Source organism: Simochromis diagramma, unplaced genomic scaffold (assembly GCF_900408965.1).
Source record: "Simochromis diagramma unplaced genomic scaffold, fSimDia1.1 OVJJ01000753.1, whole genome shotgun sequence".
Lineage (NCBI taxonomy): Eukaryota > Metazoa > Chordata > Actinopteri > Cichliformes > Cichlidae > Simochromis > Simochromis diagramma.
In genome coordinates, this window is record NW_024387523.1 from 12,178,619 (window position 1) to 12,192,976 (window position 14,358).

A 14,358-nucleotide genomic window follows, 5' to 3' on the forward strand; every position below is an offset into this window, starting at 1 on the left:
AATCAGCACCTGCTTCACGAAGCTCTGCATCTATCTATCTATTAAACTGCAGGGAGAGTTGAAATATGGCTCACTGAAATCACTTTACACTTGATTTTAGGGCTGATCTGCGTCTCAAATGTCTGCCAGATGATTATTGTTGGTCATGTGGCACTTTGGTTCAGTTAGGACACCCACATAGAGGTAAAAGCATTCAGCGCAACAATAACACCCTTTCAGTTTTGCAACGTCACGCTTCTCTGGTGCGAATATGAGCAACCTGGACTATAAGTGGAGCCTGAAATGCACGCCATTATTGAACACAAACATCCACAGTTCACATACAGCTAATTGCTAACACAGGAGGCAGACTCAGGAGGTGGAGGCAGCGGCGTAGCTGTGGGATACAGAGCCGAATGTTTATTTAGACCACCTAGTGTTAGAGAGATCTCATCAGCATAAACGATTTGGCAGTGTACTCAACATATGATTACATGAAGGCACCGTGATTTCAGACTGCGCCCCGACTGTGTAAATATGATGAGTTGCAACACTAATGCATCAGAAAAGCTTTAAAAAAATTTGAACTTCCTGGCAGTTTGTATTAATTTACTGATCACTAACAAGTATCAGGGTCACAGAGGAATAGAAGTTAGAGCATGTTTTGCTTCAGTAAGCTGACATATTTGCCAGTGAATCCTGATATGTGGGCAGAGTTAGAAGCAAATGTTTAATTACAGAGTGGCACATACATAATCATCCAACACAGGATTTTCTGCTACAACTGGGATGTGTTAGTCAAGCCCATGTAATGCGATCCTTTTTCCTCAGAAGTCAGGTCTCGGGGTGCCTCTGCCCGCACGCTTGGTTCATCAGGTGACCTGTATGCTGAAAGGCTGTTGCAGGGCTGTGGATTCTAATCTGACCAGAAACATTTCATGCGTGTCTCTCCTCACTTCCCTGCCTTCTACACTATCCAATTAATAAAGGCAGAAAAAGAAAAAAGTAAAATAAACGGTGAAGCTAGGAGTGACATCATACCAGTAATAGAAATGGAAAGCTGGACCTGGATTACAACACAACACCTGTTTTTGTTTGTTTGTGTTTTAAAGCACTTGTGGCTTCTTTACGAATTGAGTCTGATCAGTGATTTGCTCATAGCTTAGCACGATTTAGCAAGTTTATTTTAGTTCAGATTACAAGTTCGATAGTTTTACTGCTGGTCACACTTGCTATTGCTGCTATCTTGAATTACAGAGTTGGGGGTTGGTGTGGGATTTCTGACTTTCTGAGTGGAAAGTCCAACTTGAGGTAGTGTTCCAATTTCCACTGGGAACTCGAGAATTTCCAACTTCCCACTGCAGCAATAGGCTGTATATAGAAGATGGTTGTAGCCACAGTGACGTCACCTAGTAGTACAATAAGTAATTTGAGGTTATTTAATATAAAAAATTATTATAATCTGAAATATATATATATATGTGTGTGTGTGTGTGTGTGTGTGTGTGTGTGTATATATATATATATATATATATATATATATATATATGTAAATAATGTATAATATATAATCTTAATAAAATAACTTATGCTTCCTCCTCACCTTCAAACTCATCTCCTGAACTGAAGTGTAATGCCGCTGAACAGTAGCTAACAAAGGCTAACAGTAGTTAACAGAGGTAAACACAAACTAAAAGAGGCTAGCAGAAGCTAACAGGAGCTAACAGAGGCTAGCAACAGCTAACAGAGGCTGACTTACTCACCTGACTCTTTTTACAACCTCTTTCAGAGTAAATAACTTTTCTTACTGCACTTTCCCCCAAATAGGGAAAAACTCAGATAGGGCAGATATAGAGCCAATCCAAACAGTCATAGAAACACATTGGCTGACCGCTTACGTTTTGGGTTACAGTCTAAATTGAATGTTTTGATCTATTTTGGCTAACTAAAACATGTTTGTCCTACACTGTAGCTAAGATTATGGACTTGAATTGGGAGGGGTAGAAAAACAGAATCTATTGACATTTATGGGCAAAAACCTTTACTAACATTAACATTAGTGTTTTTGCTTCTCTTCTTTTTTCTTAGCCACAAGTGACTGTATTTGGGCATGACGGCAGAAAGTCATTAGTGTCATCAGCTACCAGCTAATGCTAGGAAGCCAGATGTATCCCTAAACTCTATGAATGTAATGAACATACATGGATACCTTCAAATACTAAGTAGCAGACTATTAAGAAACTGTAGTTTCACTCAATGAAACTAAAGCACAAACTGTGGTGCACACTTCCTCAACACTGCACACATTATTAGTCAGATATTTCAGCTGAAATGCAGACAAACAAATGCAGATGAGAGTTTCAGTTCAGTGACTCAAACTTTAGCAAAGGTCAAGCCAAGGCTACCATCTAAAGCTTCCTGTGCTGTCTGTCACATTAGCACAGTATTTGAATCCTGAACAAAATTTCAATGGATCCCTTTGGAAGGTTCGCTTAATCCTAAATGAACAGTGTGTGGAGGGGGGAGGACCAAATCTGACCAGCCTGTAGCATCCATTGTATTTCAGCCCTCTTCTTCTTCCGCACCATGGATGCAGTAAATAGAGGGACAGATCGAGTCTGTGGGACTGAGTTGGTGCCAGAAAGCAGAGGGAGTATTCAAATTATTTTTCACAGTTTGAGAGCACAGAGATGCTGCGGCAGTCGGGAACATTCGCTCCGATAAAATCTCACATATTAAAAGGCACAATTAACGATTATTTCTCCAAAGCAGAGCAGGGCTGTGTGTGTTGTATCAGTAGCTTAAAATGCTCGTGTGGATGCGCGCGTGTTTGTGCGAGGCATTGTGCAGCAGCAGCAGCCTCTCGGGTTACTGAGGAATGCATTTGAAGTCAATCACAATGAAGCTTTCTATCTGCAGAGCTAGCCTGAAGGGGATCTCCGAGCTGAACTGATCTCGACCAGTCGGGGGGAAAAAAAACAACCACCACAAAATCATCTTTGGGTCGTGCACATCTGGCAGAAAATCTACTGGATGTTTGTGTGTGTTAATTGATTTATGTGTAGGACCACCTCTGCCTCCCATTGTTATCTGACTTCCTGAATCTTAGAATTAGCTGAGAGCTATAGACCCATTGTTCCTACAGTGAAAACGCACACACACACACACACCTGGTCTTTTTCTCCTGATCTAATTCTGGTACCTACTGGCTGCTGCTTTAATACTTTACTCCATACCTAAATTAAAAAACGTGGAGCAGATTAGCTCCTGTGGATTTTCTGTATTAATATTTGTGAAACCACAGTATTGTTGGCTTAGGCATAAAATCCAGACTCTGTAGCTGTGCACACATGCATAGACAAGCTATAGGATCACATTTATGGTGCTAAACCTGATGCCGGCTTCAGATCATGTTTCTGCCTGACTAACTGCAAATGTTGCAACACCCCTCAAAGGACGCAGTAGGGTTGGCCTTGTGAAAACATGATTTTACAGCCCCTTAATGTCATTTTTTCTCCTGTTCTTTTTTACACGAGTGCATACATATATATATATATATATGTATGTATAAAATTATATATTCCTGACGAGATTGTTTTAAAAATGACTCTAGCTGGCACCGCATGCCTCATAATGGCATTGCTTCATGCATTGCCAAAAACCAGGATTGCATTCACCCCGCAGATCCAGCTGAATATATAGCTGTCATCTTACAGTTTCCTTTTATAACGACTGGGAACAAAATGCAGCGGTGGAGGGAAATTAAGGGCACACAGATGATTTTGGCCTTAGGTTATGCGTGCGGTGGATGGGGAGCTCGTTGCGTCTCGCTGTGGTTGGTTAGCTATGTGGTGCAGGCTGAAAGTACAGCTGTTTATAGCTCCCCCGAAACACAGGCGAAATGCAGAGCTGCCCCCTTCTTCCAAAAAAAAAAAAAAAAAAAAAAAAACCTGTAAAAAACACACACCCACACTAAAGGTCCGAGGAGCATTTATGTCTGCATGTACGTGCGCACCACACCACAGACAAAACCTGTGATTACACTGGTCCAGACGCACACTCAGTGTAATTACATGCAGTGACGCACGGCTGCCCGCCACGCTGTGAATTCGCACATATTGACTCACAATTTAAGCATGTCGAGGCACCGAGGTGGATTTTATATTGCTCCTAAATGTTGGGATAAATGTAGATGATGCACAACTAAACAAACAGGGGCTCCACAGCTGTACTCTAGAGTCCTGGAGGTTGTTGATTGCGCGCCTGTGTGTGTATGTGTGGACCTGTAAATGGGGCCCCTGGGGTGGGCTCTGGTGCCGCCCTCAGGGGCGGGGTGTGTTTATTTAAGTATCTGTGTGTGTGTTTGTTATTTGGCAGTCATGCTGAATTTAGGGGGCTAGCCTCGAGATAAGGAATGGAGTTTAAGATGAAAGGAAAGTGGGGCGAGGACAGGGAGACACTGGCACGGAGTTTGTGGATTCAGGGGGAGGTGAAGGGAGGCAGAAAGGGGGGAACCGATAGAGGGGGAGAGCCTGAGGAGGAGACTGATGGTGGGGCTTCTTTTTTATAAAGTTGTTTTTTTGACGTTACATAACACCTTTGCTTATGTAGTTAGAGCTCTCATATGTGTGTGTGAGGGTGTGTGTGTGTGTGTGTCTGGTAGCTTCTCCCTGGGAGATGGGAATTTCTGTGAAAGGCAAAGGTTGCCCATAGCAACGGCCTTCATTGTAAAAGTGATCCTTGGAATATAGCACACACACAGATACGAGAAAGACACATTTGCACCCTGCTCACACTGGTGTGTCTTTTTTTGGTATTTTCAGGACTGTCCGGGTTTGACATCTCCAGGCCTTCACACACACACACACACACACACACACACACACACACACACACACACACACACACACACACACACACACACACACACACACACACACACTTCTCAGACCAATCTCCTCACTGTGTCCGGCCTCCAAACAGCTTTAAGTCAATTTTATTTTCAGGAGGTACATATAGCGTTTCAGCTCCACCTCATGCTGTGATGTGATGGACTGAGATACTCGGGTCTCTAGATTCCATTATGCTTTTATTGGCTTTTAAAGGCATCAGGTTTCCTCTGTCTGGAGCCGGGGAGGAGCCTGTGCTCCTCTGTGTGTGCACAATTAGCATCACACTGGCTGGCAAAAAAAAGGGAAAGAAAAACAGCTCTGCAGGCCCTGGGGATGGGCTTAAGATTGCTGAAGAGATAAGTTTGCTTTGGTCAGATTTTCAGCAGAAGACTGACTGTTTTCCAATACCTGGAGCAAAAACTAAACCCTTTTTAGTCATTGGATTATTGCACTACTTACTGTTTGCTACTGAGCTCGGTCTGGGCTCAAAATATACACGACGTATACACGTTGGAGGAAGCGTTAAAAAGCTTTACGCTCCGTTACTCCAATAAGCGTAGCAACAGTTCTGAAGTATTTAAGAAAACATCCTCTTAAGCACATTTATGATCTTTTTTTATGCCAGCAATGCACTGATTGACTCTACAGTATAACATCAGTATACATCAGCGTTTCTGGTCTGCTCTGTTTTTGCGCTGAGAGCAGATCATCCACTTATCTGAAATTTGGTGGGTTGACCCTCAGCGCATCCAGGTCTTTGGGAAAGATGCCAGACCTCAAAATTGGGCCTGATTTGTGTTTGTGTGCTATAATAAAAAACTAGTGTAAAGGTTGTAGTGTAAATATTGCCATTTTTACATTCATTCAACACTTTCTCACTCCCAACTCGTCCAATATTGATTCCCCCAGAAAAGCATCTTTTCATCATATTTTAACACAAGGGATAGGCTGCTTCCTTATTTGCCTTATTTCCCGAGATAGTTTACTTTCATTTTGGACTTCAGTCTTTGGTCACCGTTTGGTTTATGCACAAAAAAACTGGGGGGGTTAAATACCCTTTTTGGCGATATGAAACCCATCCCAGAAGGGAATCTTCAGATGTTGAACTCTTGAGAAATGTTTATCACGAGCAAATCACCAAATCATAACAGCAGTCACCTCAAGGGGCTTTATGTTGTAAGTTAAAGATGCTACAATGATGGGGCGAAAACCACAACATTCATATGGCCAACTATGAGCTAGTACTTGGTGACAGCGGAAAGGAAAAACTCCCTTTTAACAGGAAGAAACCTCTGGCAGAACCAGGCTCTGCTGCCACCAGCTGGGAGCGAGAACAGGATGTCATTTCGCGTTTATGGCCAACAATTTTGCTGTTTTAATTCACTCACACATTTTCACACGGCACTGCAGCTGTTTTCAGCAAAAAACAGAAACAAAACTCAGATGAATCTTAAAAATTTGAGCCCGACTAATATATTGGCAGGCTGATATCATCAGCCGATATTAGCTATTTGCCGATCAGCACATAGCAAATGTTGGGAGGATCTGTTTATGTTTCATGTCTCTAAAATATTAGATTTTAAAATCACCTAATATCACTATCGGTTCTTAAATGGTATATTGTTCAGGCTCTACTAAAAATCCAAAATGCTGTAAAACCGTGGTAGTGACTGATTGGAGCATTTGGCAGTTAAAGATCCAAATAATTCAATTTACAAAGCTGTAAGCGGAGTCTTTATTGGGCTTCATCATGGCCAGAAGCACAACTCCTCATGCTAATGGTCCTTTACGCCTGCTTGATATGCAAATAAGCAAATGTTTGCCAGCAGTGTGAACACATCGACTTGAGAAGCAGATAAAATCTCGGTTGCATTGGCCTCTTGTTCAGCTGCCCCCAAGTAGCAGAATCTCCGTTACAGAGAATTACATCTTTTAACAAACACACACAATGCAGTACGTTTTTAAATCGTTGGAAGATCGTTTTAAGTAAACGCTTTAAGATATTTAGCATAAAAACAGTTTTTGTCAAAATGAAAGGGACTCGGCTTTGATGTGAACGATCCATCTATTTAATCATTGAAAAAAACAGGTAAAATATTCAGCATGTGAATAAAAGTCAGTACAGAAAGGCGGTCTGTAAATATTTGACTGGACGTTCCTGACTGTGCATAAACACCTCTGTAGGTTGAATCTATCTTTGCACTGCAGCGCGTGCGGCATCTCTTAAGTGCATGCACTCGATAGCAGCATTAGTTGACCCTGTGTGATGGGAAAAATCTCTGAGTGCTAAAGTGTGCGTTTAAACATCGCACGGATGTGGGATTCAGGTCGAGAGAAAGGGATGAAGGAAGAGAGAGAAGAGGAGGAGGGATCAGCCTCAAAGTGAACGGAGGCTGAGGCCGTTCACTTCAGAGATTCAACCCCTGAATGATCCCTCACTAATCTCCCCTACCTGACCCCGGTGGGGGTCGGCGTGCTTGTGCTTCCTCCTCGCGGGCTGACGTGGAGGAGGTTTGGATTAAGCTGGAGTGATGAGAAGGGAGGACGCTGTGAAATGATCCGCAAGACAGTTATGAGCATATTTCAGACAGGGTGTGTGTGTGTGTGTGTGTGTGGGGGGGGGGGGGGTGATATTTTTCACCTCCGAGCCACATAATTATTTTGAGATGGCGATAAGTGATCTGCGGACAGTTGTGATCCTCTCAGGCCATTCATCAAACTAAACGTTGTCTCCCGTTTTACATTTTTGTAGACTGAATAGATTTTTGGGTTTTAGACTGCTGACGTATCTCAATAGTGTCTGATTGATTTCCATTAAAATTTGGTGCAGACATTCACGAGTCTGTAGGAATAAACTTTAGAAACTTTCGTGATTTTTAATCGGTCAGATGCTTCTGCCAGCTCTGTGTCACAGCAGGGAGGAAGCATTGGTGTCATTTTCCTGCTCTGGTTGCTTGAAATGTGCCTGCTGCTGCTGGCCTCCGTTCTGAGTAATTTTCAAAGCGTCGTATTTGGACTGCCGCTCAGACAAAACAAGCAATTTAAAGATATCACGTTTGCTTTGTGAGTGTAAAAATGAGTACTTCCTATCATTTTAAATACCGAACACTTCATATTGAAAAATATTACCCTATTAATCCGTAATGGAACGAAGTTCAGAAGTTAATTGCTTTCCTTTGCTTTGCTGCTTTACGGGCCAAGCATCACTTGCAATTGACACATAAGCAGAGACAAAATGGAAACCCCCACCACCACCACCACCCGCCCACCCCCTTCTTCTCTCCTTAAAAGCTTTGATGTTCCACTGCCAAAATCCCAGCTTTAGATCAACTCATTAACTATGCTCCTCCATAGAGCCACAGACAGACAGATGTTCCCCTGTCCAACATAATGCAGCTGCACCAGACAACTCTGTGTGTGTGTGTGTGTGTGTAATCTGCAAAAGTGGTTTCTCTTTCAAATGAAATGACAAACATCTCAGTCATCTGTAATCTCTCTGTCTAACAGGGACAGAAGTGGTCGCTGCCTATCGATGACGAAGGGTCGGCGAGAGATGAATTTTACGACGATGAGGATCTCTACTCGGGCTCTGGCTCTGGCTGTAAGTGTATATATATATATCTATGTGTGTGTGTGTGAGGTTACACACTCATGCCCTGGTTCTTTCAGACTCAACAGCTGTCGGGTTTCAATCTGCTGACCCCTAAGACCCCCACAGTCCCTCCTCTATTCACCAGACACACATGCGTGGAGGCCATGCACACACGCACACACACACCCAAAGTCACACCACATAAACATGCCGTGTGGCTCGACTGAGAAGTTCGGGAACAGATTTATTAAGAAAATTCCTCAGACACACCCCTTACAAACAAGCACTAACTGAAGCTCAGTTCCCCGAGATCTTATTTACTCTAATCAGATTACAGTCCATGCAGATTAGACGATCACACGCACACCAGCGGTCGCGGGCACCTATGTGCGAGCGTGCGGCCCGTGTTCGAGCCGGGCTGTAGGAATTACCTACTTAATGTAAATCACATTGCTGTAATTCAGGTTGATTTTCTGATCTTGCTGTAGAAGCTTGAGCGCGGCGCCCATTATTAAGCATGACTCATTGAGGGCTGCCCTCAGTTCGGGCGCTGCGCTAGTTGCGTGCACGCTCAAAATAAATTACAATTCAAAGCAGGAGAGTGTAGCAGAGGCACCCCCTGTGGCTGAAACAGCAGCCTGGCAAATTGCTTAAAGCTCAAACCACACTACAGAGCCCAAAGAAAGGGCTCGTTTTTAACAGGCAGATGTTCATTTTGTGTCACAGCTGCTTCAGAGCCATCCAGTTTCTTTCTTTCTTTCTTTTTTTCTTGTTGTGGTGTCTGATGTGTTTAACAGAAGCTGCATTGTTGGAGTCCATATTTCGATATCCTCTGCACCTCCACTACAGCCTTCGTGTTTTTGTGCCTGTAAATTCAATTTGTTTCTCTTTCAACCCAAAGAGCTTCACTGCTATAACAGAATGAAAGGTGGGGTGGAGTAATAGCATTATGAGATTTAAAAAGAAAATGAATCACTCTTCTCTTCTCTTCTCTTCTCTTCTCTTCTCTTCTCTTCTCTTCTCTTCTCCAGGTTTTTAACACAGCTGAACTCATAATTTGCAGCAGTCGTTCTCGTGTACACATTGTTAAGTTTCTGCTGTCAGACAGCTAAATGGGCAGAAAATGGCGATTTAATTGGGGTGCCAAGTCGTCATTACATTCACTATTTTATAAGCGATTTAAAAAAGCAACCAAACAAACCAAACAAACCAAACATAGTTAAGCACTCTCTGTGTGTGCTTTTGTGTTGCTGACATTTAAAGGAAAGAGGCGGAGACACTTGTACTCATAAATCCCAGTTTGTTAGTTTGTTTGTTAGCTGGCTGTGAAAAAAAAGCTGAACGATGCTTTTTGTAGTTCTGCAGAAAATCTTTCCTTAGTGTTTAAAAATTACCGAAGGGATTATTGATGAATAAAGCAGATAGCTGCATGTGTAGTCAAGGACAAATTAATTGCTGCTTAAGAGCTGGGGATGATGTCACGATGGTTGCCCAAGCTTGGGTTTCCTCAAACCTCAAATGGTTGGCCTTGGAGTCTGAAAGGTGGGCAGTTTACCAGGGAAGGTGTATCTTAATAAAACATATTAACGTGCTGCATTATGGAAAGCCTTTGGTTGAGGAGCTTAGTTCCAGCTTCATGTGCAAGCCTTACAAGTTTAGACACGATGTCACCATGTTGACTTGTTCCTGCGACGTCATAATAAATGTTGCTCTAGGATCATTGTTGCTGTTGACTGTAAATTATGGGGGTGGTTGTAGGTTGATTAGTGTGTGTGATTCATCCAGGAGACTGGGGCTCATCTCCCATGTGAGTTACCAGTGCAGACTTAGCTGGGTTATTCATTTATTTATTTTCAGTTTTCGCTTGCAGTTTGGTTTAATTTAGGCAAAATGATAGTTTAGGTTAAAGTAAGCCCTTCTTGCTATGTTACCCACCTGCTAGGACGCCTTTCAGAAAACTCTGAAGGCAACTTTTGCCACATTCTCCTATTAAAAGCTATAAAAGTACAACAATGTGAATGCTGTCTGTTTTGGTGATGGTCCTTGGTACTGCTGCACATACTGCAAACCTTGGTATCGATCCGATACCAATTAAATACAGGGTGTTGAATGATTTATGAGATGAATTAGCATAAATTTTCAAATTTTGAACAGGTTTTAATGATGAGTAAACCACTGTGATTTGTACTTTCCACAATACTTAGCTAACAAAAGAAAAAAAAAACACTCTTTCAGCTTCTATTTTGAAACAATTTTAAAACTTTTTTGGACATCAGGAGTGTAATTGTGCCCGCCTCTAAAGCATTTCGGTTTATCTTCCGTTCTCTTCCAAGAAAATAGTTTATTAAACATAAAGCTCTTTGAGCTACATACTGAACTTAGACAATAGAAACAAAGTATCAATCCAGTCCAGTACTGATGCATATTTGATATCGGCACTATGGATATTTGGATCGATCCCGACACCTCTTGCCTTCGAGCAGCGTTAAACCTGTGCAGCTTCAGATATTACAGATAGTTAAAGACATCATTCTGCTCGGTGCAACTTCTGTGATCATAGTGGATCCTGCGGTGATGAGGCATACAGTATTTAAGCATTGATTTTCAGTGATTTTCAGATGTGATGACATGCTTCGCCATTCTTAGGCATGACAGGATTAATGATGCTGCATGAAGAACAGCACAGCCGTATCAAACCTTGTATGCTCCTCTCTTTCTTCCATTACACATCTCTTCTTATTTTCTACTGCAGCCCATCAAGTAAGCCATCAGGGGTATTAGGGATATACACCGGGGACACCTGTTAGGGACGATGCAATCTGCTGGCTGAGTAAGACTAATCAGATTAAGTGTCAGAAGTGTCACTAGAGAGTAAACTACTGAGTGTGAAGTGAATGAGCCAGCAATAGTCTCAGTTTCTGATCTACTGTTATCTGTGTGTGTGTGTGTGTGTGTGGGTGGGCGGGTGGTGGCTTGTGATGGAGTGACTGTGTCAAATTTGACTCTTCTTCTTGTCTTATTTCATTTTTTGTTCTAATTCTCTCCTCTTCAGTTCCTGAGATCGGTATGAGGCCAACATCAGTAGCTGTCACGTTCACCACAGAGGAACCCCTACTTCTCTCCACCACCCAAGCAACCGACCTCGCTCCCTCTGCACCGCCTGCAGCAGAGCCTAGCCCCAACCCAGAGGACCCGACGACCACCCCTCTTCTCACTGAGGCTGAGGGAGAGAGCGGCGTGTTCTTGGATAGGGACCTGGAGAGGGAGAGGGAGCTGGAGCTGGAGCTGGAAAAGGAGAGGGAGAGAGAAAGGGAGAGGGAAAGGGAGCGTGTCCGAGAGATGGAGCGAGAGAAGGAGAGGGAGAGAGAGAGGGAGAGGGAGAGAGAGCGAGAGAGGGAGAGAGAGAGGGAACGTGAGAGAGAGCTGGAGAGAATCCGGGCCGCCGCAAAGACCACTGCCGCGCCCCGGTCCCCTGCTGCCGTTCCTATGTTCACCACCAATCCTGCAGCCAGTCCTGCTGAAAGTGCAGCGCCCTCTGCTGGTTCAGATGACCTGAGCGCCACAGAAGAAGAGGAAGACATCTACCTTTCGCCAGAGCCCAGCTTGCTTTACCCAGGATTCACTGACGAAACCACTACAGAAGAAGACATGTCCATCACACCAGAGTCAACCCCTGAGCCCACCACAGCTGCAACAACCACTGCTACCACTGTCAAGACCAGGACCCCCTTCAGGCCCAGGGTTCCCATGATGACAACGACTCAGGCGGTGCCAACAGAGAGGACGACCCGCCCACAGCAGCCCACAACAACACAGGTAGGACTCAGCTCATGTCAGGCAGTATTAGGCAAACGAGATGAAAAATGTTCATTTGTGAACTTTGGAACTCTTGATATTTATTTAAACCTGTATAGAGTTACCCTCGCTGGTTCCTGCTGTTTCCACTCTTTATGCAAAGTTAGGCCGATCACTTCTGGGCTCAAGCTGCCAAATCTAACAAACAGTAGTCTAAGTGTCCTCATCTCAGACTCAAAAACCAAGAACAGCATCAACAACATCAGGGAGATGCTTACTTGATCTGTGAGCTCAATAAACACTTTACTGATGAGTTTATCGCCTCAATTGCTGGTTGAACATCTTGTTAAATGTAATATGATTCCAATTTTTTAAAATATGGTTCAGTTTTAGAGTCAGAAAGGAAGAGGTGTCATCTCCCTCATTCAGACTGTCACATTCAGTTTCCTAAAATCAAGACTGTAAAGACCAAAATGCTCAACTTGAGGCTTCAAAACATTATGTGGCATCATGCGGTTACTGCTCATAAACCGTAACGGCTCTTCTTCTAACTGCCTCTTCGTTATTCGAGACCAGAGGCATTTCTCTGACACATGTGCTTTTGGTTAATCAAAGAAACTCTGCATTAAACCACGATCCATTTAGATTTTTCTGGTTTTCCACATATAATTAAGCTGCCAGATTTTGTGCGTATACTGGATGGGTTGGACAATCTGCAGCTCTCTCCCATCCTAATATACAGAGGCTCATTGTTTTAAAGGCGAACATGTGCCATGGAAAGTTCTGTGTTGGTTTGGATGCGTTTCAGTGCAGCGGCTCTGTGGAGGAAATGGGATTACATCAAATGTAAGTTTCCTCATTGGTCTCACTTTCCGTTCCCCATCTCAGGAGGGCACCAACGAAGTGGGTGCTGCAGGACCAAGTGGAGATTATGAAATCATGGATGGACGCCGCAATAATCTTGGCAGCGAAATGGCGGGTGGACCTGATCTTATGGGCAACTCTGTGGACGGAGGCAGCTCCGCGGCCCAGCTGCCGCAGAAGAACATCCTGGAGAGAAAAGAGGTCTTGATAGGTAAGATTATCCATCACTAAAGATCATGCAAATGGCTTCCATGTGTGTCGTGTCTGAATTCGAGCCCTTTTCATCCACCTGTCTGTCTCTGAGCATGTCTTCCTAATCACCCCTTAGACTGGCAGAACACATTTCCCAGTTGCCTCCTGTGTTCTTTCCCTGCTTTCAGGAAGCTGCTCTGACAATCTGGCATCACCCCGCATTCACGTAGTGCAGATTCATCACCATAACATAATGTCCTGCTTAGCCCCGTTTGACCCATTGAGAACAAGAGATCCTCTTCTCGGGTTATCCAACCCCTCCTTTCCCCCCCTATTTTTTCTCATCCTTTTCCCCTTTGGCTAAATCCAGTTCCTTTTCAAGTGCCCCCTATTCCTCATCCCAAAGAGCTGTTGTTGAAAAGGAAGGAGCAGCCAATTTGCCTGACCTGACTGGCTCTCTGTTTCTCCTTCAGCCGTTCTGATTGGTGGACTTCTGGCTGTGGTTTTCGCTGATTTCCTGTTCATCGGTAAAGAGCAGGAGGCAACATATTTTAGACTAGACAGTAGACGTGTATTAGTGTAGTGCAGCTTTTCATTGACAGAGCCCTTTTAGCACCAAAATCTGAAAAAAAGGGTGTTTTAGCTTCCTCCCCCTTTAAGTCAGCTTTCTTCTGATTGGGTTTAAGCCAGCTTTCTTCTGATTGGCTGCCACTTGTAAACACAGGTTTGGTTTGGTTTGATGTTATAAAGAGACAGCAGTACAAAAAGTCTGGCTGAAGTCTGAGCTTTTCACTCAAATTGATTATCGGTACGCACACTGGCTTTATTATTATTAAACTTTGGCTATAAGTAATACGAGCATCTACTATTCTAACAACATATACAGTCATGTGAAAAACTAAGAACACTCTCACTGCTTTAATAAGAGTTAAGAAGGTCAATAGCAGCCAGCTGCTCCTAATCAAATGCATAATGCATAAATTGATCATCAGCAAGTGAGAGCATAAGTTTGGGTATTTTCCTGATCTGGAGCATTCAGATATG

General features: G+C 43.4%; 1 protein-coding gene across 1 annotated transcript in view; it reads left to right on the forward strand.

Moving 5' to 3' along the window:
- Window positions 1-14,358, forward strand: part of sdc3 (syndecan 3) — a 41,923-nt gene that overhangs the window by 22,666 nt on the left and 4,899 nt on the right. Inside the window, exons 2-4 of the mRNA XM_040021323.1 lie at window positions 8,379-8,472; window positions 11,516-12,279; window positions 13,147-13,333. Coding sequence (XP_039877257.1) covers window positions 8,379-8,472; window positions 11,516-12,279; window positions 13,147-13,333 — 1,045 coding nt within the window. The remainder of the gene's footprint in view (window positions 1-8,378; window positions 8,473-11,515; window positions 12,280-13,146; window positions 13,334-14,358) is intronic.